A 25,985-nucleotide genomic window follows, 5' to 3' on the forward strand; every position below is an offset into this window, starting at 1 on the left:
TCCAGGCACCATCCAACCTGGCCTTCCTTGGACACCTCTGCAGCAGAGGAAGCAAAGCAGGGACAGGGCCTGGCTGCAGCTTTCTTGGCAGGGACACCCCACACCTGACAGTAACAGAGCGTTGGCGTTTGGCACAGGACATTCAACACCCAACCAGAGCAGGGGCCTGGATTGCTTTTCCCCTGCCATGTGGACACACAAATCCTGCTCCACAGTCTTGTGAAAAATGCGTATTTTATGATTGGCTTTTCACAAATATGAAAATGAATATTATATGTGTTATGTTAGAAAGTTATGCTGTATTAATTTTCTTAAGTAGTGTGTTAAATATTGTTTTAGGTTATAACATAATGTTAAAATAGAAACTACTTTATGTAAGATGCTTTTTTTAAAAAAGGAAGGACTCTCACTGAGATAGCAGTCACAAGACAACTGAATCTTTCAAAGAAAGAGAATTTATTGCTCTTTTATCAGGAGAAACTAACTTCTTCCTGCCATGAAGGCATCATTAGGATTCAGAGGAAGAAGTTGACATGACCTGACAGAATCCTGTGTTTGAATGGAATTTATGCATCATGTGTGAGGTGTATGAATGTGCAAGAAGCTATTGTTTTTAAAGGTTAATCCTCTGCTAATGGGTGTCCTTTTTTTGGGCTTGTGTTGCCCAGGAAAAGGTAACCGGATGTCTGTAACCCTTTGTTTTTATTGTCTCATATTGTCCTAATCACAATTGTCCAAATTTTATATTTCCATTGTTATAACCATTCTATTATGATTAAACTTTTAATTTATTTTTTTTTAAGTGATTGGCATTTTTCACAGCCTCCAAACAAGCACTGGAGTTTGGATAGTGAGACCTCCAGCCTGCCAGGACCAGCCATCACCTGGCCCAGGCTGACAAGTCACAAGTGCTGGAGCAGACACTGCTGGCATTTGTCCGGCCTCAGGGGAAGCCTCAGCAGCTGCCAGGCAGGGCTGGGACACATCACCCGCAGAGCAGGGATTTGGTCCCTCTGTGCCCAGTTCAGCTGAGCCTGTCTCCAGAGGGATATTTCCTGCAGCCAAAGAATTCCCTGCTGCAGGAGTGTTACAGGCACAGAATGCCAGGATCACTGAGGTTGGAAAAGACCTCCCAGACCCTTGAGTCCAGCCTGTGACTGACCCCCACCTTATCCCCAGCCCAGAGCACTCAGTGCCACGCCCAGGCATTCGCTGGACACCTGCAGAGATGTGACTCAACCACATCCTTGCACAGTCCCTTCCAAGGCTTGACCACCCTTTCCATGGGGAAATTCCTCCTGATGTCCAACCTGAGCCTGCCCTGGCCCAGCCTGAGGCCATTTCCCCTGGCAGGAGGGGCCCAGAGCTGCCCCCAGCACTGGAGGTGCCCCAGCAGTGCCAGATCAGCAGACGGGCACTGCCCTGGCCCTGCTGCCACCCCAGAGCTGGCACAGCCCAGGGGCCACTGGCACACCTGTGCTTGTGTCCAGCTGCTGGCACAGCCCCCCCAGGAAATCTTCTCCAGCACCATCAAACCATGACACCCTCTCTGCCAGCGCTGCACCTTGTGCTGCATGGCTCCCTCGGCCTCAGGAGCTCCTCAATGTCCCTTCAGGAGCAGCCAGAGAACCGTTCCCTCTCTGCCCCTGCCAGCCTGGGACAGCAGGAGCACAATCCTGCCTCGCCCCCAGCCAGCAGGAGCGTGCACTCTGCAAACTGAAACCATCTGCACTCCTGACTCCATGGCAGCAGTGACCCAGCCAGGGCTGCAGAAGGCTGGGGATCATCCTGCATGAAGCTCCTCTGCTCCTGCTCTGTCAGCTCCAAGGACACCAGCTCCTCTCCAAGGACAGCCTCCTTCCCTGTTGGGGACATGTTGCCTCCTCCACATCCCCTCAAATCCACTTGCTCTTCTCCAAATCGATGGTGTGTGGCCAGGGAGCTGCTGCCAGGCACAGCTCAAAGGCTGAGGCACAGCCAGGGACTGGCACAGGGTGCCCAGAGGAGCTGTGGCTGCCCCTGGATCCCTGGAAGTGTTCCAGACCAGGCTGGACTGGACTTGGAACAGCCTGGAATAGTGGAAGGTGTCCCTGCCCATGGCAGGGGGTGACACTGGATGAGCTTTAAGGTCCCTCCCAGCCCCATGTGTGACCCTGACAAGGTAACCCAGCTTTGGAAGCTGCAGAGGGCAGAGCTCTCCAAGCCTCAATGCCTAAAGCAAGGCTGGAATACGTGACCCAGTACTGAGATTTGTGCTGGATCAGCCACTTTCCCAATGCTAAAATAGCCAATGACAAGACACAGCTTGGCACAAGGAGACGGGAACAACGTGGGTTCCATGGGTGTGACTGCAGGGAGTACCCACAGGGCAGGAGCACGGCTGCCCTGAGCTCCATGGGGGCAGTTCCTGGGCTGGCCATGCTCCCGGCAAACGCACAGACCCCTCTGAGGTAATTTCATTTGGGGGACAGCTCCAGAGCTGGCTGTGTGCAGGGACAGGTCACCACTGCTTCCCTGCAGGAGGAGAAGCTCCCAGTCACACCCTCATCACTCCAGCAAGGGGGGTCCCATGTCACACACGCTCCCACCTTTACCACACTGGTCCTTGCTGCACCCACAGCCCCCCAAATCCCGGCTCTCACTCACTGCAATTCCTCTGCCACACAACCCCGGGTCTCCCTGCAGCCCCCCAACCCACAAACCTCGGGTCTCACTGCAGCCATCCCCCAAACCCTGTGTGAGAAACAAAGATCACTCTTAAAATTTTATGAAATTTTAAGATTATATTAAGGGATAATACATAAAGCAAGAGTTACAACCTATGCTGGGTGCATGCCAAAGCCAGTGGCACACCTACTTCTTCAGTCTGCAGTCTTTTATACTCTTACAGTTGTGTTACTTCATCAGATGATTCTGCAGACTAATTTTGGGCTCCTTGAGTACAATCTTGCAGTGTTTCCACAATTCAATAGTTGCAGACATTGGTAGTCTGGGGTTGTAGTTCGTAAATGCAACATTTCAGGGCTGGTCTTATGATCTTCTGCTCTCCGCTTATGTTATCTTGGATATACATTTTGCAATGGTAAGCATATCTTAAAATACATCTTTTGCAAGCCCTCTTACATCTTGTGAAAGTCTTGCTTTCCCTTTTACATTCATTTCCCCATTTACCCTGCCCTCAAGGGATTCCAAGTTTTATTATATTTAAATGCAGTTTAAAACTTACAATAATTATTTGCAAACAATTGCAATTTCATACTTAAAGCAAATAAATTGTAGCATGAGCCAAATACTACATGCCTGTTTGTAACACCTGTGTTTCCCTGCAACTACCCCCAAACTGGGGTCTTACTGCAGAGATCCCCCTACCTTGAAACCCCAATGTCTCTCTGGACCCCCACCCCAAAACCCAGGCTTCACTTCAATGCCCCCTTCCCAAACTCCAGGTTTCCCTGCAACATCTGTCCCCGCATCCCAGGTCTCATTGCAGCACAACCTCCCCCCGTCCCCAAATCCCTACATGTCACTGTGTGAGGAGCCAATTTACTTTTGATTTGTCTCAACCCTGGTTGTTAAAGGCCTGTGAGTGAGGGGTTGCACATGTGCCATGTCCAGGAGCTCAGCCGTGGCAGAGGAGGGTGAGCGAGTGACTCTGGTGGATGTCTGGCATTGGGCCAGTGTCAAACCAAAACACATGACTATTTGTTTGCAAGGCATACTAACAATTCCAACGTGAACATAACAACTAGCTGTGATTTGCCAGATGGCTTTTGGTGGTTGTGTGGAAATGGAATAGCCTTGAAGCAGCTACCTGGAAATTGGAGAGGTCAGTGTACCATGGATATCTCGTCCCACCAATAAAAGTTATAAATCATACTAGTTTAATTACAAGAATCATTAGAGGAATTTGGAGAAACTGATTTAGTCTAAGTATACTTTCTAATCCTCTGACTAGATATAATACAGGCCTTCACAGCCTTGTCAGAGCTTTATTGCCAACTTTAGGAATTGTGCACTTAGAAAAAGTAATAGTGAACATCTCATCAGAGATGGAAATAATTGCAAACTCAAGAGCAGATGCCATTGGATGGTTGAAAATGGAAATGAATTCTTTAAAATAAGTAGTATTTCAAAACAGTATGGTAGTAGATATGATCACAGCACAAATGGGAGGAGTCTGTATGTTGATAAATATCAGTTGTTGTAGTTATGTAGATCAATCAGGGCAAATAACAACAGATATACATACACTCTGGCAACTCATGCAAAGATACTCCATGAAGTAACAAAGAATTATACATCTTGGTCGGTCAAACTCATTTATGGGAGAGTCCCTGATCTAAATTGATTAAAACAATTATTCATGAGGATCTTGTTGTTAAGAATGATCATTTTGTGTACATGTATATTTAACCAGGGCTTTTTGTGGTGTGACAGTGAACCACAATGTCTTATGATAATTGGAAAAGATATAAATTGAAATACAGAGTAGAAAGAGGAGCATATTTCTGGAGAATAAACACACGATATTTTGTGAAAGAATTCACAAAAGGAAAAAGGAAAGAGGGATTGAAAGCTAAGTATGTAACAAAAGGTTAACCACAAGGAATATTGCAACAAGAAGTGCAGGTAAAGCAAGCAAGATAGCAGAGCAAACAAGAAAGCAGAGCAAACAAGATAACAGGGCAAGAGAGATAACAAACGCCAACAAGAGCAAGATAGCAAGTTTTAATGGAACTTGCAAACTGCAAAATTGGCTAAAACCAAGTTAGTCTGAAAAACAAGAAGCACCAGGCATGCACTGAAGATGGAGGTAAAAAGATCAAACATGAGAAAGACTACAGAAGCCTTCATCAAAAGACCACTGGAAGAATCACAACCACCACAGAAGGAACTGATGCATGTGCGAAAGCAACAAACTTGTAAAACCATGACACAGCTTTATGCAATGATGAGTGTACTAATTGAGACAGTGCGTGGAAGGACTTCTAACATGTAACTGTAGGCTAAAGAAGATTGAGTCAGTTTTTGGTGTAGAGATCCCCCTCACTCTCAGTGCTAAATAAACCAATACTTGCTCTGAAGCTGTCTAATTATGGAGTTTTATTTTCTTGCCCAGTTTTGGGCTTTCTGAGCAATGTTAGAAAATCTTGTTTTCTCCAAGGTCCTAAAGTGTGCATTAATTGTTGTAATTGACTGGGAGGGCTGTGGGGAGCCAAGGTGCCATAGATGGGGAGCAGCTGCTGCTTTTCTAGCTCTGATGTGATGTGGACATGCTTCTCCACACCCTGGAAGAGCTCTAGGAACAGTGGAGCACTGGGAACTCTCCTTGTCTCCTCCCGCTCGCTGACAGACACCAGAGAGCCTCAACTCAGGAGTTCCTGCCCAGCTGCTGCCCTGGCCCAGGGAAAAGGAAGAGGCAGCAGGAATTCTGAGAGGATGTGCCAGGAAGCAGTGGGACAGAGTAGAGAAGGACAAAAGGGCTGGAAAAGTGGCCAGTGCCGAGGGGATTCCCCATTGTATTGGGTTTTACATGGCCTAGTTTTTAGTAGCAAGAGTGCCACAGGTGTAGTTTGTGTGAAAAGCTGCTGGAAGCTTGTGGTCATCACATAGCCTCTGAACAGAGAGAGACAATGCTCTCTCCCAGGATTTTCCTGGGAAGCTGTGAGAAAGCTCAGAGAAAAGAATGAGGAACAATTCTTATCTCCACTTGCTGCACCTGTTGTTGTGCATATGTGGAATGTGTTCTGGAGATTTGTTTACCAAAGGGTAGTTTCTTAATTGGACACTGGAGATGGTGTTTGGATTGACTGACCAGTTAGGTCAAAGCTGTATTGGACTGTCTGTAATGGTTACGAGCTTCTCAATAAGTATAGTATAAGACAGAATATAATAGAATAAAGCAATGGATCAGCCTTCTGCAACCATGGAGTCAATGCTAATTATTACCTGGCTGGGGGCCTGTGGCAACAGAAGCTTCCACCATGTCTGGCAGAGCTAATCTCTGATGGCTCTGAAGATGCTGCTGGGCCAGTTAGAGAGGTTGGTAACGCCTCTGTGATGGCATGTTTAAGGAGAAAATCAAACAGCGCTCACACATTTTTTTCCAGGGGTGGCATGCTGCTGGGGCATCCCGGTGCAGCGCTCAGTGGTGCACCACCTCCACCACCAATATTTCAGCCTGTTATGCAGTGAGCTTTGTCCTCCTGGCCATCCTTAGCCAGCCACTTTGTGGGCAGAAGGGCAGGGTCAGTGGTGACTTTTCCTTCCCAGCATCCCACATGAAGAGAGGCGTTAAATAGCGCCAGTGCCGCCGCAGCCGCCAACAACACTGGTTCCAACAACTGCACGTGGTGGCTTGTTGGAACCCAGGGCACACGGAATATTTCTCTGCCTGCCCTGAGGGGTCCTGACCCCCAGGGAAACACTGCCTTTAACCTTCGCCCATGGAGAGGGCTTCCAAGACTTTGGGGTAGATTGGAGTCTACAAGTGTGTGAAATAGGTAATAGAGAATAGTGTGGTTTGTCACAGGGTGAGAAATTTATAGGTTTGGGATTTTAGTATAGAGGTAGATAGGAGACAAAACGGATGATCTTGGGCATTGTCTGAGCTTCTTCTTCTTCATTTACTCCATTTTCTGCAGTGTTGGTGGCACAGGGTGATTGGTTGTGGGGAGCTGCAGTGCAGAAGTTACGTGGACAGACAAAGGATTAGTTATCGGCAGAAAGGTAGAAATAAAGTAAGTTTTAAGAGTTAATTGGATAAAACAGCTTTAAAATACCTTGAAACTGTACATCTTGTGGCCATTTTTGCTGTACTTTCTTGCGTGCTAAGTCTACGGCAGACGGCGTGCCGAACTTCTGATAAGACCAAAATAAACAGCAACTTGAAGTCTGAAAAAAGTCCCATGTGTCTCTCAATCCTGTCACAGAATGGTTAAAAAGAGGTTATCCCCCATCAGGGCAACCTTGGGAGCCCAACAAGGGACCACAGAGTGGCTGTCAGTAGAAACATGGCGAGTGATTCCCCAATGCAGAACCTAAACAAAATGAAACTTCTCAGCACTGCAGGATGTTGCAAGTATCTTTGAATCAGTGAAACTTTTTGGTACCTATGAGCAGCAGTTTTTCTTTTAGCTAGAGAAGAGGAAGAAGTGAGTACATGTAAGAGAAAACAACATGGCGGCAGCAAGGTCAGTGAAGAAGGAGGTGGAGGAGGCGCTCCAAGAATCAGAGATGAAATTCTTCTGCAAGCCGCGTGTGCTGTTTTCCATTAATTACCTCATGTGATAAGGACCATGGTGAATAAAAACTGTCCCCCAGTAATCCATGAAGTCCACGGGGGATGCAGAGATCCACGCACAGCCCGTAAGTAAAGTGCTCACATTGGAGCGAGTGGATGCCAAATGAAGCTGTAATCCAGTGGGGGACCCAAAGAGAAAGAGAAGACCCTTGCTTCCAAACTAGAGCAGCCTGTCCTTAAAAGACTACACCCTTGGACTAGTGACCTGTAGCTGCAGCTTTCTCCATAGACAGCAGCAGGCATGACTTTCCCAGGCATTTTCCTGAGGAAGGTTGTGAGAAGATCAGAGAAAAGAATGAGAAACAATTCTTATCTCCACTTGCTGCACCTGTTGTTGTGCACATGTGGAATGTGTTCTGGAGATTTGTTTACCAAAGGGTGGTTTCTTAATTGGACACTGGAGATGGTGTTTGGATTGATTGACCAGTTAGGTCAAAGCTGTATTGGACGGTCTGTAAGGGTTACGAGCTTCTTAACAGATATAGTATGATATAGTATAATAAAGCGATTGATCGACCTTCTGCAATCATGGAGTCAATGATAATTATTACCTGTCTGGGGTCCTGCGTCAACAGTGACCCACACCACTGCAGTTCTGGGAAAACTGCTTTGCCCATGGAAAGGACCCCATGGCATAGCAGAGAAAAGCCTCCTCTCCCTAAGCAAACTGAATAAGTAACAAACTGGCCAAAACCTCCCATGCCCTATAGTGGCTTTCCAGCTGGGTTTGCCCGGTGGGCTGCAATGGTCCGGATAGCTCAGTCCTGCTCAGCACAGCTTGTCCAAGCTCCCTAGTGTTGGGGAAGATGTTACAGGAAAGTCTTATAAATATGATTGCCTGGATTTTGAGACTATGGAAACTATAAGCGAGATTGAAATGAAAGCAAGCTTTGAGATACCTTAGTTACTAAACAAATGGAAAACAATGATATGGCCGGCTGAAGGTAATCCCTTTTTGATGAAAAAATACCCTCTGCCTGCAGACAGGTCCAAGGGTCAGAGCAGACCCTACTAGCTTAGCAGAAGGGGTCCAAAGAGTAGTTTTTAGAGTTTAAAATGTAACACAGTATGGTAATGTAATGATTCTTATAGGCTGTATGTAAATGCTATAGGATTTGTATCTTGTATTAGATCGGTTAGTAAGAATTAGAATATTCAACACAGAAGAAGATTTATTGTATTGTAACGGGAACCATCCATTCATTCTCTTCATCCTTTCTTTACCACACTCTTGCATTCATTCTCTTCATTCTCTCTCTCTCTACCACTCTCTTTACCTCTCTCTTTGGGGCCCTGCCCTGAGCTGTGGCTGACAGCTCCAAGCAGGGCCCCTGCACCCACGCCTTCTGCAATAAACCACAAGTCCCCAAGACCTAGCTTCAGAGATCTCTCATCTGCGTTTGTCCCGACCGTCCTGACCCCCTACTGCTCCTGTACCCTAGCAGCTGCTAGCTGCAGGCAACCTTAGCAAGCTCAAGTGATTATCAGCTCTTTAGTGATTATCAGCTCTTTGTGATTTCAGCTCTTTAGCTTGCTAGGTACCGGGCAGACGCAGGGAGAGAGAGGAGCAGCGCTGTGTGAGGTTACGAAGAAATTCTTTATTGGGGTCTTCCACAAAGGCTCTCAGTGACAGCTCTTCTGCCAAACTGGGCAGAAGTAGGGGTTTATATACATTACAGGGGTTTTGGAAATTGTCCAATAGTAAGGGTCAAGGGAAAGTGACCTATAGGCTTACAGAGAGGTAAGCAAGGGTCTGAAGGTGGAGGAGAGGGGTTTCTAAGGTTCAGTCATCCTGACTCGGCATTTCCTATCTCAGGCTTCTGACCTCCAGGGAAGCTTTGCAGGCCATGGGCCTGCTACAATGCCTTGTCTGTGGGAAAATGTGAGAAGAGAGGGACGATGGAATTGAGCAGCAGGAGGTGAAACGCACCTGCAGAACGCCATGGCAGCACAGACTAATTTGTCTCCACGTGACCTTGAGAGGAAGAAATGAGATGTGGGAGATGCCCTACGGGTAGTGCCTCGAGTATAAAAAGTATAAACAACAGCGAACTGAGAGAGCAATCTGGGAGGATGGGACTGCATAACCTGGAGCTGTAATTGGACAATTAACCCCAATAGGGAAATGGACCAAAATTTATAAAAGTGAGAAAACTCCTGACCCAGTGTTCATCTTGGGTGTAGCCATGGCCAGGCTCTCGTACTGCCCAAGGTGTATCTTTTGAAAGCCTTTTTAATAAATCCCTACTTTATTCCTTTAATTCTGTCCAGCCTCTGTTCTAGGTGGCCTCTCAAGACATCACGGAGAGGAGCCTGCTGGGTGAGTGAACAGCACATGAACACCTGCGTGTAAAGACATTAAATTTTATGTTGCTGATGTGGTAACGTGCGATAGGTTGCTTAGTGAGGAAATACCTTACAAGGAAACACTGTGTCTTGAAGAAGTGTGTAAAACCAGTCTTTTTCTTGCAATAAATGTCTCAGTATCCCCACTGATCTGAGCCTGTGCATTAGTGGTTCACAGGAAAGACGGAGGAGCTGAGGGGGAAGAAGAGTGTTTTAAAAGCTTCTTTTATTTCTCATTATCCTCCTCTGACTCTGTTAATAATAAATTATCTTTATACCTTTAAATTTGAACCTTTTGCCCTTAGAGGTTGCCCTTAGAGTGTTTTTCTTCCAATTCTCATCTCAGTTTATGACCCCTTTGTTAATTTTTTTTCTGAAGGAACAGCTTTCATAGGTGCCTGGCATTTGGTCAGAATCAAACCACAAGAGCCCGGACATGAAAGCTGTTTTTTATTGACTGATTGGAATAGTAATATCCTCATTAAAACATGTCTGAGATGACCTCAGTTCTTCAGTGGGGGTCTTGTGCACCGGGAGCTGGGAAAGGCGACTCGGCAGCAGCTGGATATCACAGAGAGCCGAGGACAGAGCCCTTCCCGAGGACAAATGGCCAGAAGGACTCCAGCCACAAAATTACCAAGCCAAACCAAATACACGGAGAATCCAGGAGGACGCCAGGAGCTCACACGGTGTCAGAGGAGCTGTGAGCCCTGGGGACGTCCAGCATCAGCCACCTCAGGGTGGGTGATTTGGGAAGATGTTTGAGCTCTAGGACACATCCCAGTCTCTGCTGGAGCTGTGGGGGGAAAGGGCAGGGTCTGCCCCTGGCTCACCCCAGGGCTCTCTGTGGGATCTGCTGGGCACCATGTCCAGCATTCCCGAGGTGGGACAGATCTCTGTGCCAGGCAATGTGACCTCCAGAGCTCCAAGAGGAGCAGGGTCAGGCACTGGGGACGCTCTGTGCCCTCTCATTCTGCTGGGCACTTTGTCCAGCATTCCTGAGGTGGAACAGATCCCTGCCAGGCAATGTGACCTCCAGAGCTCCAAATGGATTGGGGATGGGCAATGGGGATGGTCTGTACCCTCACTGCTGGGCACCATGTCTAGCATTCTCGGGGTGGGACAGATCCCTGTGCCAGGGAATGTGATCTCCAGAGCTCTGAGAGGAGCAGGGATGGTGCAGGAGATGCTCTGTGCCCTCTCACTCTGCTGGGCACCATGTCCAGCATTCCTGAGGTGGGACAGCTCCCTGTGCCAGGGAATGTGATCTCCAGAGCTCCGAGAGGAGCAGGGATGTTGCTGGCAGTGGGGACAGGCACTGGGGATGTGACAGCCTGGCCAGAGAGTGAGAAAACCAGGTAAGTTTTCTCAGGGCGGACTTGTGAGACTTCAGGGAGTTGTAGACAAATGATGATAGCTTGTTATTATAAACAACCTGCAGGTGGTGTTTTCCTACTCTCTGTCCTCCTGGTTTTCTCAGAGATTGTTTATAGGAAAGGTGTATTTGTTAATTAGCCAATCAGGTGAAATGTATTGATTGATTGACCAATCCGGTCTGAATGTATTGGAACCGTCTATAAAAAGAGGGAATTTTCGTATTAAAGTGGCTGCTGTGCAAACCAGCCTTCTGGTGAGTCTGTCTTTTCTTACTCAATAATTGCAGACAGTGCTGGGGATGCTCTGTGCCCTCTCACTCTGCTGGGCACCATGTCCAGCATTCCTGAGGTGGGACAGCTCCCTATGCCATGGAATGTGACCTCCAGAGCTCCAAGAGGAGCAGGGACAGGCACTGGCAGTGGGGACAGGTCTGGATGTGACAGCCTGGTCAGAGAGTGAGAAAACCAGGTAAGTTTTCTCAGGGCGGACTTGTGAGACTTCATTGTAGAGAAACGATGATAGCTTGTTATTATAAACAACCTGCAGGTGGTGTTTTCCTACTCTCTGTCTTCCTGGTTTTCTCAATGATTGTTTATAAGAAGGGTGTTTTTGTTAATTAGCCAGTCAGTTGAAATGTATTGATTGATTGACCAATCTGGTCTGAATGTGTCGGAACAGTCTATAAAAAGAGGGAATTTTCGTATTGAAGCGGCTGCTGTGCAAACCAGCCTTCTGTTGAGTCTGTTTGATTACTCAATAATTACAGACAGTGCTGGGGATGCTCTGTGCCCTCACTGCTGGGCACCATGTCCAGCATTCCTGAGGTGGCACAGATCCCTGTGCCAGGGAATGTGACCTCCAGAGCTCTGAGAGGAGCAGGGATGGTGCTGGGGATGCTCTGTGCCCTCTCACTGCTGGGGCTGGCACGTCCCCAGCTGCTCCATCCCAGCTCCCTGCTCCATCCTGGATTCTGAACATCCCTCCAAGGAGCCTTTCTGGGGCACTCCCACAACTCCAGTGACACAGCCCCAGCCCCCCTCTCCTTCCCCCGATTCCCAGGAAGGCACCAGCCACAACCCCACTGGTCAGAAGCCCCACAGGAGGCAGCTGGGCACCTCTCCCAGCCCCGGTGTGGGATGCAGAGTGTGGGGTCTGTGCCCTGCTCCTGCCCCATTTCCCTGGCACTGAGTGGGACCCACAGAGAAGGAATGCAAGAGGAGACCCAGCAGCAGCAGCAGGGAGGAGATGCCCCCAGGGCTGTCACGGGGAGGAGGAGGACACGGAGCTGGGAATGTTGTGCCTGGGGCTGGGGCCACGGGAGAGGCTCCAGCCCTTCATGCTCCCAGCAGCTTCTTGACCATGTATCCGGGCATGCTGTAGAGGAACAGGGCCACCATGATGAGGAGCAGCAGGGCCAGCACGATCTTGATGATGAGCCACTTGTAGCGGGTGCAGATGAGGTATTTGATGGACTTGAGCGGGTTCAGGAACCAGATGAACGACGTGTCCGGGCGGCTGCAGGGGAACCAAACACCCATCGTTAATCCATCGCCGTGGGAAAGGGATTCATGGACCTTAAAGTTCTTTTTTTTTGTTTGTTTCACTCCCTTCCATGGTTAGGGACACCTTCCACTATCCCAGGGTGCTCCAAACCCTGCCCAGCCTGGCCTTGGGCACTGCCAGGGATGTAGGGGCAGCCGCAGCTGTGCCAGCCCTGCCCACCCTGCCAGGGAACAATTCCTCATTCCCAATCTCCCACCCAGCCCTGCCCTCTGGCACTGGGAGCCATTCCCTGGCTCCTGTCCCTGCAGGCCTTGTCCCCAGTCCCTCTGCAGCTCTCCTGGAGCCCCTCCAGGCCCTGCCAGGGGCTCTGAGCTCTCCCTGGATCCTTCTCCTCTCCAGGAGAGCCCCCCCAGCTCTCCCAGCCTGGCTCCAGACTCAGAACATCTCCGTGACCTGCTCTAGCCCCTTTCCAGCAGGTCCACGTCTTTTCTGTTTTGGGGCTCGGAGCTGGATGCAGCACTCCAGGCAGGAACAGAATCCCCTAATCCCAGGTCCCTGCTGCAGAGAGGCTTCTCCCACTCACTTGGGTTTCTCCAGGGGATCAGGCTCATTCCGAGCCAGCCCAGCAGGGGATTTCTCAGCCTCCTCCGCTGTCAGAAGGTGCAGCTCAGCCTCGACTTTGCCCTGCAGGGAGCAGAGAGCTGTGCTGAGGCCTGGGACGTGCTCCCAGGCCAGAAGGAACAAAGCCACGTGGGAGGATGCAGGGTGTCCACGAAGAGTGCAGAGCCCAGGAGGCAAACCCTCCCTTTTCCCCCAGCCTTACGGTGATCTCCAGCTCATCGTTCTCGTCTCTGGCCACGAACGGCCACCAGCCCTTGACCCGCTTCTGCTTGAAGATGGAGATCATGGGCAGCTCGGCCTCGTTGGTCACCATCTCCAGGCTGCACTGCTTGGACGTCTTGGCTCCCCGGGGGAAGCGGTTCAGGTCCAGCTCGATGGCCCCTGGCAGGACACAGGGGAGGACAGAGGTTGGCGTGCCAGAAAGGCAAAGCCCTTGGCTGGAGAAGGGCTGGACCAGCATCTCCTGCCCTGGGGAGCAGCTTTGAGCCAGCTCTGGGAAGGAGAACGGGGTGTCTGGGCTACAGGAGCAGTGGAGAAAAGGGATCTCAGAATCATGGAGACATGGATGTTGGAAAAGAGCTCCCAGACCCTCGAGTCCAACCTGTGACTGATCCACACCTTGTCCCCAGCCCAGAGCACTCAGTGCATCATCCAGGTGGCACCTGCAGGGATGGGCACTCCAACCCTCCCTGGGCAGCCCCTGCCAAGGCCTGAGCACCCTTTCCATGGGCAAATTCCTCCTGGTGTCCACCCTGAGCCTGCCCTGGCCCAGCCTGAGGCCATTTCCCCTTGTCCTGTCCCTGTTCCCTGGCAGCAGAGCCCGACCCCCCCTGGCTGTCCCCTCCTGGCAGGGAGTTGTGCAGAGCCACAAGGTCCCCCCTGAGCCTCCTTTTCTCCAGGCTGAGCCCCTTGCAGCTCCCTCAGCCTCTGCTGGGGCTCCATTCCCTTCCCAGCTCCCTCAGCCTCTCCTGGGGCTCCATTCCCTTCCCAGCCCCCTCAGCCTCTCCTGGGGCTCCATTCCCTTCCCAGCTCCCTCAGCCTCTCCTGGGGCTCCATTCCCTTCCCAGCTCCGTTCCCTGCCCTGGACACGCTCCAGCCCCTCCAGGTCTCTCCTGGCAGGAGGGGCCCAGAGCTGCCCCCAGCACTGGAGGTGCCCCAGCAGTGCCAGCACAGGGGACGGGCACTGCCCTGGCCCTGCTGCCACCCCAGAGCTGGCACAGCCAGTGACCATTGGCCTCTTGCCCACCCGTGGGCTCGTGTCCAGCCACTGGCACAGCACCCCCAGGGCCTTTCCCACCCCCCATTCCCAGCCTGGAGTGCTCAGTGGAGTTGCTGTGACCCCAGCTCAGACCTGGCACTTGTCCTTGGCCCGTGCATCCAGCCCTGTCCAGAACCCTCTGCAGACCCTCCCTGCCCTCTCACCCCACCTGCTCCATCCAGCAGCAGCTCAGGGGGTTCGTGGGGTGCTCTGGACCCTCCACGTACCCAGGAAATCATCGGCTGAGAAGTGGTCGGCGTCCCAGACCTGCAGGGTGAGGCGGGCCGGGATCTTGTACTCGGTCTCATCCCAGGAGAACATGGACTCCTTCTTGGAGATGACGATCTTCTCCTCGGCCATCAGGTAGTCGAAGGGGAAGATGTAGCGCCAGTTGAAGTTGCCCTCCCCAGTGAGGGAGTGGTAGTGGACATCCGTGTCCTGCTTGTCCTCCTGCTGCCCCTTCAGCCACCTGCAGGGCCCGGGGGGTGAGAGGGGGGCACGGGTTTACACGGGGCAGGAGAGGGGACAGGACCACCCCGTCCAGGCAGCCAGGGTGCCCCCAGGGCTGGAAAAACCTAAAAGTTGTGAATAAAGGGATGGGGCTGCTCCAGGCAGGGAGCAGCAAATCCAAGGGGCAGGAGGATCCCAGAGGGAGCAGAGAACTTCAGGAGGAGGAGATTCAAGGGGGGTGTCCGAGGGCTCACCCTGGGTGAGGAGATGTTAGGGGATTGTACAGGAGCTGGGAAGGCTGGAGCAGAGCAGGACAGAAAGGGATCAGAACTTTGGACAAGGGCCTGGAGGGACAGGAAAATGGGAATGGCTTCCCACTGGAAAATGGGAGATTTGGGTGGGAATTCTTTCCTGTGAGGGTGGGCAGGCCCTGGCACAGGGTGCCCAGAGAAGCTGTGGATGCCCCTGGATCTCTGGAAGTGCCCAAGGCTGTTCCAAGCCTGGTCCAGCCTGGATTTGGACACTTCCAGGGATGCAAGGTCCTCAGATTCCAGAAGATGGAGCTGCTGGGATGGCTCCAAGGTCTCCTCAGAGCTCAGGGTTTTGCTTGGATTCCTTGAGCTCCATCCCACAGGATCTGTCTGTTGAGAGACAGCCATGGTCTGGAGCAGCCTGGAAGATGTCCACACCCATGGCAAGGGCTGGGATGAGGTTAAAAGTCCTTTCCCACCCTAAGCATTCCATGATTCCATGACTCTCTGACATGGTGAAGTTCTGGAAGGAATTTTTCCTTCCAGCTGAAGGAGGGTGAAGCAGAGATGGGAACAAACCAACAGAGCAACAATCACCAGCTTGGCTCCAGACTCTGGGCCTGGAGCTGGCAGGGTGGAAATGTCACAAGGGAGCATCAAGACAAGCTCAGAGAGGGGCAGAGGGGACCGAACGGTGCTTTAAGTTTTAGCTTTTCTATTTTTCAGATTCTGTGCTGCTTTAGTGTGTCTGGATTTCACATTAGGGGATGGTGAGCTCTCTGCACAGAGCAGGGAGACAAAACAATTCCTGCTCCAGCTGGGCACCAAGGACAAATGATCCAAATCCCAGGCCCAAGAGCACAAAAACGTGGGCTGGAGAGAGAAAAACAAGCAGGATGGGACTGCAGGGGTTGCAGCTGGGATCGGACACTGAACTGTAATGTGCACATTGTACATTTACATTAGAACATTTACCAGTTCTAATTTACACAATGTAAATTAGAACTGGTAATTATTATAATAAACTGGCTTTGCTTGCATAAAGCCTGGTCTGTGTCTCTCAGCCTCTGCAATGCCAGGCATCTCCTCTCCCACAAGGAAATTGTCACATTCCAAAACCACCCCAGTGGAGCTCCAGACAAGCAGCTCCAGGCAGGGCCCGCTGGAGGTGCAGCCAAGGAGAGGGAGAGAGGCAGGAAACGCCAGCAGCATCTTTGGAATCTCATCAGAGGCAGGAAAGAGACTCTCAGGAAACCCAAAAAGAACCTGGCCAAGATGCCGAGACATCCATCCCCTTCCCCTCGTGTCCTCTCCATGCTGGATTCTCCCCAGAGAGGGGGTGAGGACCCCCAAACTCTCCAGTCCCACCTCCAAGCAAGGCACAGCAGCAGATGAGAACACAAGAACACATCCACCCAGTCCTGGCTGGTTTTGGGTCCCCCAGCACCACCCGTGTCCCACCCCCGTGGGGATTGGTGCCCACCTGGGAGAGGAGGAGGAAGTGCCAGTGGAATTCCAGGCTGTACCTATGACCTGACATAAATGTCACAGGATTTCTCCCCGGTGGAATTCCAGGCTGTACCTACCCCCTGACAAAAATGTGACTGGATTTCTCCCTGGTGGAATTCCAGGCTGTACCTACGACCTGACAAATATGTCACTGGATTTCTCCCTGGTGGAATTTTGTACCTATCCCTGGACAAAAATGTGACTGGATTTCTTCCCGGTGGAATTCCAGGCTGTACCTACTCTCTGACAAAAATGTCACTGAATTTCAACCTGGTGGAGGAAGCACTGGTGGAATTCCAGGCTGTACCTACCCCCTGACAAAAATGTCGCTGGATTTCTCCCCCGTGAAGTAGTCGTCGTCCTCCAGGATGACCTCGTCGGTGTTCCAAACGATCACCCTGAGCTCGTACCTGCCCGAGGGAGGGAGAGGGAGGTGAGGCACAGGAGCAGGGGATGGGAGCAGGGAATGGGATCCGAGAAGTCAGGGTGGTGCTGCCAGAAAACAGGAATTGCTCACTGGGATCTGTTCCAGGGATCTGTTGTGCAGGATCAGGGACAGGAGGAGATCTCAACCATGGAGATGATTACAGGGATGGGACTCTTCCTATGGGGACAGGCTGGGAGAGCTGGGAATGTTCACCTGGAAATGGATCCAGGGAGACCCCAGAGCTCCTTGCAGGGCCTGGAGGCGCTCCAGGAGAGCTGCAGATGGACTGGGGACAAGGCCTGGAGGGACAGGACACAGGGAATGGCTCCCAGTGCCAGAGGGCAGGGCTGGGTGGGAGATTGGCAAGGAATTCCTGGCTGGAAGGGTGAGGAGGGGCTGGGCTGGAATTCCCAGAGAAGCTGTGGCTTCCCTTGAATCCCTGTCAGTGCACAAGTCTTGGATGGGGCTTGGAGCACCCTGGGACAGTGGAAGGTGTCCCTGCCCATGGCAGGGGGTGGAACAAGATGAGCTTTAAGGTCTCTTCCCTCCCAAACCATTCCATGATTCCATGATCTCCATGTAAGCTTGGATCAGCCTCACCAGGGTGAGCCAATCTCCAAGGGGAGCTTTCCCTCCTCTGCTCCCAGCCTCTGCAAGAAACTTGCCAAAGGCTCAACGGGGCAGTCCAGGCTTGGATTCTGGGGGATTTCTGACCTAAATTTGGTCTGCAAAACAATCAGACCCCAACTCTGTTCCTGCTCTTCCCCCTTTACTCAACAGGGCTGTGATTCCCCCAAAAATGGGTTTAGAGTCCTCCTGAGGGCTCCAGGAGGTTTGGGGTCTCCAGGGAATTCCCAGCAGGCTGGGGAGCTTCCCATCATTTCTGCTTGGCTGGGAATTTCTTGGTGGTGAAATATAAACCATAAACATAACCCATAAATGAGCTGTGGGAAGGTTTGTGGAAAATAAGGAGAAATTCACGATAACAGATTTCCTCTGGGCAGCTGATATTTGTGACCAAATTAAGAACCACAGAAAAACTGTTTTTCCTCTTGTAAAGAAGTCTCCATAACCTTAAGAAGAAGGACTTCTCTCCCTAAGTAAACTAAAAAAAAAAAAAAGGCTATTTTAGAGGCAGTAAACTGACAAAAAATTTTAAGTTTTGTTTCTTTACATTATTAGTAGGAAAAAAAAAAAGGTGTAGGGAGGGGAAAAGTATTTTAAAAAGGTTGTCTTAATTCCTACTACTTTTTTTTTCTTTTAATCACTATTAATAAAATTTTCCTTTTGCCCTTTTAAAGTTTTTACCTTTCTCCTAATCCTATCTCACAACAAGAAATAAATACACTACTAATTAACCAATAGCAAAACCCACCACACTATTTAGTACATTAACCAAGAAATCTTAAAATTAGGAAAATCTCAATTTAGCAAAATTAGCGGACTACACAGGCTGCCATTGGAGCCATCCCTGTATCCCAGCCCTGGGGGCAGAAAAAGGAGCCCAAGGACCAAGGCCAGCAGGGTGAGAAAGGACTAGAAGGGATATTGAGGGGAGAAATGTCCTTCTTCCCCCTCCGTGTGCTGTCTGTGCCTGCTCTTTCCTGCTTGGAATGCTGTCCCAGGGGCCTCCACCACCCATCCTTCTGTCCACCACCTCCTGGAAAAGCCCAAACTGTCCTGGGAGAGGCTCAGGGCTCTGCCCTGCCCTGGGAATGATGGAATTTCCTAGTTCACACAGGCGAGAAAGATCGGGATCTGCAGGGGATGGAAGATGAGGGATCCCACCCTCAGGAGCAGCTCTGGACCTGCCTCCAGTGCTGGGATCTCTGGGAATGGCAGCAGGGATGAGGAACCCAAGCAAGGGCTGGGCTGGCCCTGGAGCAGCAGCAGGAGATGGGAGAAGCTGGGCTCTGTAGCTATGTTATTTTATGAAAAACCCTTTGCTAGGATCTTTCTCCTATTCTAGCTGAGAAGCCTCAGAAAAGAAATTTAATTAATAACTATCTGATGGCTGTAGAATGTGGTCTAAACATTGTCTACCAACAGGTTCATCTTTGATTGGTTCATGTGAGTTGTTTCTACTTAATAACCAATCAAAGATGCAGCTGGCTCGGACTCTCTGAGAGTCATGAGCTCTTGTTATCATTCCATTCCATTCCATTCCATTCCATTCCATTCCATTCCATTCCATTCCATTCCATTCCATTCCATTCCATTCCTGTTCTTTCCAGCCTTCTGATGAATCCTTTCCTCTCTATTCTTTTAGTATAGTTTTAGTACAGCATTTTAATATAATATATATTGTAATATAATAAATCAGCCTTCTGAAACATGGAGTCAAGATTCAGTTCTCTTCCCACGTCCTGGGTTCATCCACAGGGCTCCAGCCCCAACCTCCTGTTTTCCTTCCCCATTTTTTGTCTGGGCTGCCAACCAATCCCAGTAAATTCCTTAAGTTCCTTACTTCTTTGGTTTCCTGGGAGAAATATCGATGGCAGGGCCGGGCGCTGGCATGTCCATGGGAAACATGTCCACCCACATCTCCAGGCGGCCCTGCAGGGTGGGAGAGGCACGGTCAGCTCCCCTTGTCCCTCCTGTCCCCTTCTCACCAGTGTCCCCCTCTTCCCACAGCCGTCAGCCCAGTCATGCCAGATGTGGAGTGGGACAAGCTTCTCCCATGCCACGAATCTTTCTCCACCCCTGCAGAAACATCTCATGGAGGGGGTGGAACTGGGTGGGTTTTAAGGTCCTTCTATCCCAAACCATTCCACGATTCCATGATCTCCACGGGATCTCCGGGACCAGCCTCACCAGGGTGAGCCAATCTCCAAGGGGACCTTTCCCTCCTCTGCTCCCAGCCTCTGCAAAGAGCTTGCCAAAGGCTCAACAGGGCATACCAGGCTTGGATTTTAGAGATTTCTGACCAAAATTGGGTCTGCAAAACAACCAGAGCCCAACTCTGTTCCTGCTCTCCCCCCTTTACTCAAAAGGGCTGTGACTCCCCCCAAAATGGGCTCAGAGTCCTCCTGAGGGCTCCAGGAGGTTTGGGGTCTCCAGGGAATTCCCAGCACTGCCTTTTGTGTGCAGCAGCCCGGAGGTTCCCAGTCCCTTCTGCTTGGGAATCTGTTGGGAATTTCGCTCCCAGCTGCCCAGATGTGGGGAATAACGAGCGACTGTGGGATGTGAAACGGATGAGGATGGATCAGGAGGCACTGGAAATTTTCTTTGCAGGCCTCCCGGGGTGTCATCCCCACGCTGAGGTGGGTTAGGGCTACACTGGCCCCCACGGGCTGCCCCAAATCCCATTGGAAGGTGGGACCTGCTCGATGCCCGGCTTGTCGGGGTTGAGCAGCGGCCGCGTCTCCACGTGCTCGGGGACCAGGCGGCAGCCGGCCCGCGGGATGTCCTCCCAGTGCCGCAGCACCGCCAGCGCCAGGTGCTCGTCCGTCGGCTTCTTCTGGCCTGGGGGCAAAGGAGAGCTCGGACAGCTGGGACACAGGGGACAGAAAAGCACCCAGGGCCTCCACCCGTGCTCCAAGGTGCAGAACTGCCTCAGCCTTTCCATTCCTTGGGACAAAGTGTTCCCGAGGAATGCAGAACTGTCCCGAGGTGCAGAACAGCCACATCCTCTCCATCCCTTGGGACAAAGTGTTCCCGAGGAGTGCAGAACTATTCCAAGGTGCAGAACAGCCACATCCTCTCCATCCCTTGGGAACACTTTTTCCCAAGGGTTGCAGAAGTATTCCAAGGTGCAGAACTGCATCTTCCTCTCCATCCTTTGTGGAAACATTTTGTCCCAAGGGTTGCAGAAATCTCCTGAGGTGCAGAACTGCCTCGTCCTCTCCATCCACTGGGAACACTTTGTCCCAAGGGTTGCAGAACTGTCCCAAAGTGCAGAACTGCCTCATCCCAACCATGCTTTGCAAACACTTTGTCCCAAGGGTTGCAGAACTGTCCGAAGGTGCAGAACTGCCTCATCCTCTCCATCCCTTGGGAACACTTCGTCCCTCAGCTGGCACTTCCTAACTCCTCTTACGTCCCTCTAATCCCTGTAAGGTTCAGATCCCCATTCAGTTTTCCCTTTCTGAACCAGTCCCATGTCCACTGACTACATTTTCCTTCTTTCCTTCGCCCCTCCTCAGCTATTTCCCTCTTTCCTGGGCACACGTGAGTGTGTTGGGGCACAACCCTCCTCTCCCATTGTTTGGGAATGCATTCCCATGGGTAACACTCTCCTAAACAATGGAAAAGCCATGAGGCATCTCCATGGCTCTTGGGACATGCACTGCTCAGAGGGCATTTCCAGAGGCAGCTTTGGGTGTCTGTGGATGTCCTTGAGTGATTCCAAGAGGAACCCACTGGTCTGGAGGGTCTGTAGGACTCTGTAACTGGTCTATACTGGGATGGTGCCTGCAGGGCTGGGTGATGGGCCCACCACACCTTCTGGGGGAGGTTGGACTGGAAAGTTCATTTCACACCACTCCATGATTCAATCTACTCTGAGATTCCAACCCTGGATGATGAGGAGACCCTCCCCAGACCCCTGCTCTGCTCCAGAACCTCCATCCCATGGGATGATCCCACAGGGCCATACCATTTTCATCCTCGATCTCTGTGGGGCCGGTGAAGACCCTGTTGGCAACTTTCACTCTTCCCCCTGGCCCAAAGTGTGGCCCATCCACTTTTCCCTCTTTGCACAGCTTGGACAGGATTTGGGAGGGCTTCATGGGGTCACGCCAGGTGTTGTACCCGTGGCTGGGAACAGGAGGGCAATATCAGCCAAAAAAGGTTGTGAAGACAAAGAAATATTTTTCCCTTTTGCCAGGAAAAAAAAAACCAACAAAACCCCACTGCACCATGAAGCACCTAGAATTCCCAGGGAAAGAATTTGAGGCAGCAAAGATGAAACTTCGGAGCAGAGTTGATTCCTCTGTGCCCCTTTTGCCAACACCTTCCACCCCCCTTTGGCTCAGACCTGGAATTCCCAGTGCATCCCGCTTGATTCCTGATGCTCGGCATCGCCCCGTTTGCTCTGCTCCCATTTCAGCCCTGACCTCACCCCTCTTCCCACTCCCACCAGTCCTCCCAGTCCCTCCCTCCTCCCCTGGCCTCCTGACAACCCATTCCACCATTCCCTAATGCTGGTGACAAAACCAGGGATAGCACAGACTCTCCATTCATCCCTGTCCTTTGCAGGACTGGACAAAGTGAGGTTTTTCCCAAAACAAATCATTCCAGGATCAGCAGGCAGTGAAGGGAAGCAATTCCTGGGGGAGCTCTGGGTGGGAAGCGACACAGAGGAGGTGGGGGCCCAGGTGGGGTAGGGGCAGCTTTTTCCATACATGGAGTAGGTCTGGGACACGCCGCAGGTCGCCCGGTGCTTGCTGTAGAAGCGATTCTCCAGGTCGATCTTGGTTTCCCCAATGAGGTCGTCAGTGCCCACCAAGTCCCAGTCGTACACAGCCACGGTCAGCATGGACTCCATGGGGAAGGTGGCCTCGATGTCGAAGGATCTGGGGTTGGGGGAAGCAAAGAAAAGCTGCTGCAAGGTCTGTCAGTTATTCAGGACAGAGGTGCGTCTGCTCCAGCCCATGGATGGCATTCAGTCTGCATCCATCACTGCAGCACGCCTGAGGTGGGGTTAAACTCAACCTTTTCGGAACCCAGGACACCCCTCTGGCTGCCCTGGATGGCTCGAGCCCCTGGCAGGGGGCTGGGGAGTCCTGGCAGGAAGCCAAAGACACTTGGGATTTCGATCTTAACCCATGGAGCAAGTTACCAACTTTGTATGAATAATTACAGGTCACAAATTTTAAGTAGCATAATAGTAGTTGTTACAGGGTGAAAAGTGGAATTTTGGGATTTTTAGAACGGGGGTTTGGAGTCCCAAGATGGAGGAATTTGGGTGTTCCCTGTCCTTCTTCTTTCTCCTTCCTAACCTCCATGTTCTGTCACTCTTAGATTGGTTTAGAGTAGAGGTAGACGGTCTAACACAGGCGGTAGATATTGGAAAATAATGGTAAATAAAGTACATGTAACTCGTAGTATAAAAGGTAGACACCACTCCAGGGGCAGGTAATGTGCCCTTGACAGAGCTGCAGATCAGACCTCTGTGGTCTGAGAAAAATATATTTTAGATAATAGATAATAAACAACCTTGTGAACACAAGCCAAAGAATTCCAACTCTTTCTTTGACTGTCAGGCTGGGAAAAGGGACTCTCGGGTCCTCCCAACAGCAGGAAACCTGAGAAACCACCAGCCCTTGACAGGAAGGAAAATCCTTGACCTGGATGTCCCAACACCCCAGAAGTTGAGTTTGTGTCTTATTCTCACTCAAATTTAGGTCTAATGATTCCTAAGCGGGCGTTTCACCTTGATCAGATAAATTTCAGGTTCATCTCTTAAACACACAATGCTACACTGACCACAGGCTGGCAAAGTAGGACATGCTGGAAGGACATCCACACTGTGGGATAAATCCCATAAATAAAGCTAAACAATAAAGCTAAATAAATAAAGATAAATCCAGCTCAAGGAGCAGCCATGCGACACCTCAGCTGCAGGTCTGAGGGCTGGCAATCTCTGGTCCAGCTCGGCAGTTCCAGGCGCAGACTTACTTCCCAAAAACAGGGTTCAGCTGCTTGGAGATGTAGTTCTCCTTGTCCTTGATGTCCGTCTTGCCCAGCTTGATGGCGATGTAGGGATCGGCTTTCCCGTTGATGTCAGCCGGGTGCAGGTCCGTGGCCTGCAGGGAACAGGTGGGATGGGTCAGCGTTCTCCACAGCAGCCAAGGATTCAGGGATGGGCCCGTTCTCCATCCCTGATGATGGGTTTCTCTTTGAGCCAGGTCTTTTGAGCTCTCAGAGAACCCATCGCACCTGAGATAGCTCAGCTACCCTGAACGGCATGAAATTAGCAGGATGGCATCTGAGGTAGTGTTGGAAACAGAAAAAGGTTCAATAAAAGGCAAAATAACAAAGCTCTTTCAGAAAAAAACCTGAGCAAGCGGCAAGAGGTTCTTGCTCCTTCTAAACACTCCACAAAAGCGATTTTTCCCTTTGTTCTCTTCTTTTTCTAGTGAATTACCTAGGTGGGACCTCTTGGCCTCTGTCCAATCGGACAGCCCCAGGTCTGAGGTGAAGTCCAAAAGGTCCTATGAGGTGTATTTGTACCTAAATTGGGAGAGAAACTTCTGGGCTTTTTTCCTTTTTAAGCAGACAAAGGATAATTTGGTCACTCCGTCAACAGGAGGCACATTCCTACACCCTGAGAACACCCGGTCACTTTGGCCCCTAAACAGAGTGTCTTGGATTGAAAAGGGAGTGAAATAGGGTGTCTTGGATTGAAATGGGGACATTACTGCCTCATGTAAATCCCTGTCCTAGTTTAGGGAGAGGTTGGAACTGGCTTTGTCCTGAGATGTTAGCACAGGGACCTTTGGAATTTCAGCAGAGGCAAGAAAGAGACTCTAAGGAAATGCCCCCAGCAAGAACCTGGCCAAGATGCTGAGACATCCATCCCCTTCCCCTCGTGTCCTCTCCATGCTGGATTCTCCCCAGAGAGGGGGTGAAGAACCCCAAACTCTCCAGTCCCACCTCCAAGCATGGCACAGCAGATGAGAACACATCCACCCAGTCCTGGCTGGTTTTGGGGCTGACCAAGCTGGTGTCTGCTATTCCAGCCTGGTGATGGATGGGAGACTCCGTATCCCAGCGGGAAGAAGCTCTGGATGGAGAACCAGGCTGGTGGGAAACGGAGCCAAAAGTAGGTTCTGTTTGTAACACACTGGGACAAGGTGGTGGCAAAGGGCAGCCCAGGTGCTTCCAGCGGGATGGAGATCCCTCCCAAGTGCCTGGCTGCTGAATCCCACCCTTGGGGACAGGGGGATGACCAGTTCAGGGGTCAGGAAGTGACTTTTCCCAGAGCACATTCCATATATAAACAAAAAATGCATTGGCTGGATCACGTCAACGATCACGGAACGCGTGTTCAAGGAGGTGCCGTGTCCTTCAGAAGGATCTCCTCAATCCTATCAGATCCCATTCCACCCTTTTTCTCCCATTCTCTCCCATCCCGAACCATCACTGGGATGGTGGCATGGCTGTGGAATGAACCAACACCTCACAGTAGAGGTCGATCCAAACTATCCATGGGAATTGAGCACCAGGACACACCGGTCCATCCCACCTCCTGGAGAGACGTCTCTGGATCTGGCAGGAGCTTGGATCTGTCCTGTTCCCAGTGCTGGGAGCACACAGCCCTGGAGACAGTGTTGGGTCTGGATATCCTTGGGATAGTGGGAGCTGTCCCTGCCCACAGCAGGGAGTGGAGTGGGATGGACTTTAAGGTCCCTTCCCACCCAAACCATTCCATAACCAAGGAGCTGCTTCAGTCCTCAAGCTGCATCCTGGGTCCTGAAGCACTGGTGATGCCTCAGGTTTTAGATTTTCTGTTTTTCAGATTCTGTGCTGCTTTGGTGTGTGGGTCTGGGCTTCATATTAGGGGATGGTGAGCTCTCTGCACAGAGCAGGGAGACAAAACAATTCCTGCTCCAGCTGGGGACCAAGGACAAATGATCCCGATCTCAGGCCCAAGAGCACAAAAAACGTGGGCTGAAGAGGAAAAAAACAAGCAGAATGGGACTGCATGGGCTAAAGCTGTAATTGGACAATTATCTCCAATCTGCACATGGAGCAGAACTGATCAAAGTGAGCGACCCTGTGAGCGCTTGTGCATTTTGGGACCATTTTGGGTTCATCTTGGGTGCAGCCCTGGCTGGGCTCTTGTGCTGCCCAAGGTGGATCCATGGAGGAGATCCTTTTCATAAATCCCTGCTTTATTCTTTAGCTCTGTCCAGCCTTCTCAAGGCACCAGTCCTGGAGCGCTGGAGCTGAATCCCACCATCCCTACGGCACCAGGACCAGCTCCGGGTGGAA

General features: G+C 51.0%; 1 protein-coding gene across 4 annotated transcripts in view; it reads right to left on the bottom strand.

Moving 5' to 3' along the window:
* Positions 1-8,881: 8,881 nt before the first annotated feature.
* The window catches only part of OTOF (otoferlin), a 110,352-nt gene continuing 93,248 nt past the window's right edge, over positions 8,882-25,985 (bottom strand). For all 4 annotated transcript variants that reach the window (XM_064411464.1, XM_064411463.1, XM_064411466.1 and 1 more), the window contains 10 exons: positions 23,667-23,794; positions 22,391-22,561; positions 21,643-21,803; positions 20,368-20,510; positions 19,513-19,601; positions 16,930-17,028; positions 14,636-14,877; positions 13,353-13,531; positions 13,113-13,213; positions 8,882-12,541 (listed from right to left, as the gene is read on the bottom strand). In XM_064411464.1, the coding sequence (XP_064267534.1) occupies positions 12,361-12,541; positions 13,113-13,213; positions 13,353-13,531; positions 14,636-14,877; positions 16,930-17,028; positions 19,513-19,601; positions 20,368-20,510; positions 21,643-21,803; positions 22,391-22,561; positions 23,667-23,794 (1,494 nt within the window). In that variant the 3' untranslated portion in view covers positions 8,882-12,360. The remainder of the gene's footprint in view (positions 12,542-13,112; positions 13,214-13,352; positions 13,532-14,635; positions 14,878-16,929; positions 17,029-19,512; positions 19,602-20,367; positions 20,511-21,642; positions 21,804-22,390; positions 22,562-23,666; positions 23,795-25,985) is intronic.

This window comes from Passer domesticus, chromosome 3 (genome assembly GCF_036417665.1).
Source record: "Passer domesticus isolate bPasDom1 chromosome 3, bPasDom1.hap1, whole genome shotgun sequence".
Classification (NCBI taxonomy): Eukaryota; Metazoa; Chordata; class Aves; order Passeriformes; family Passeridae; genus Passer; species Passer domesticus.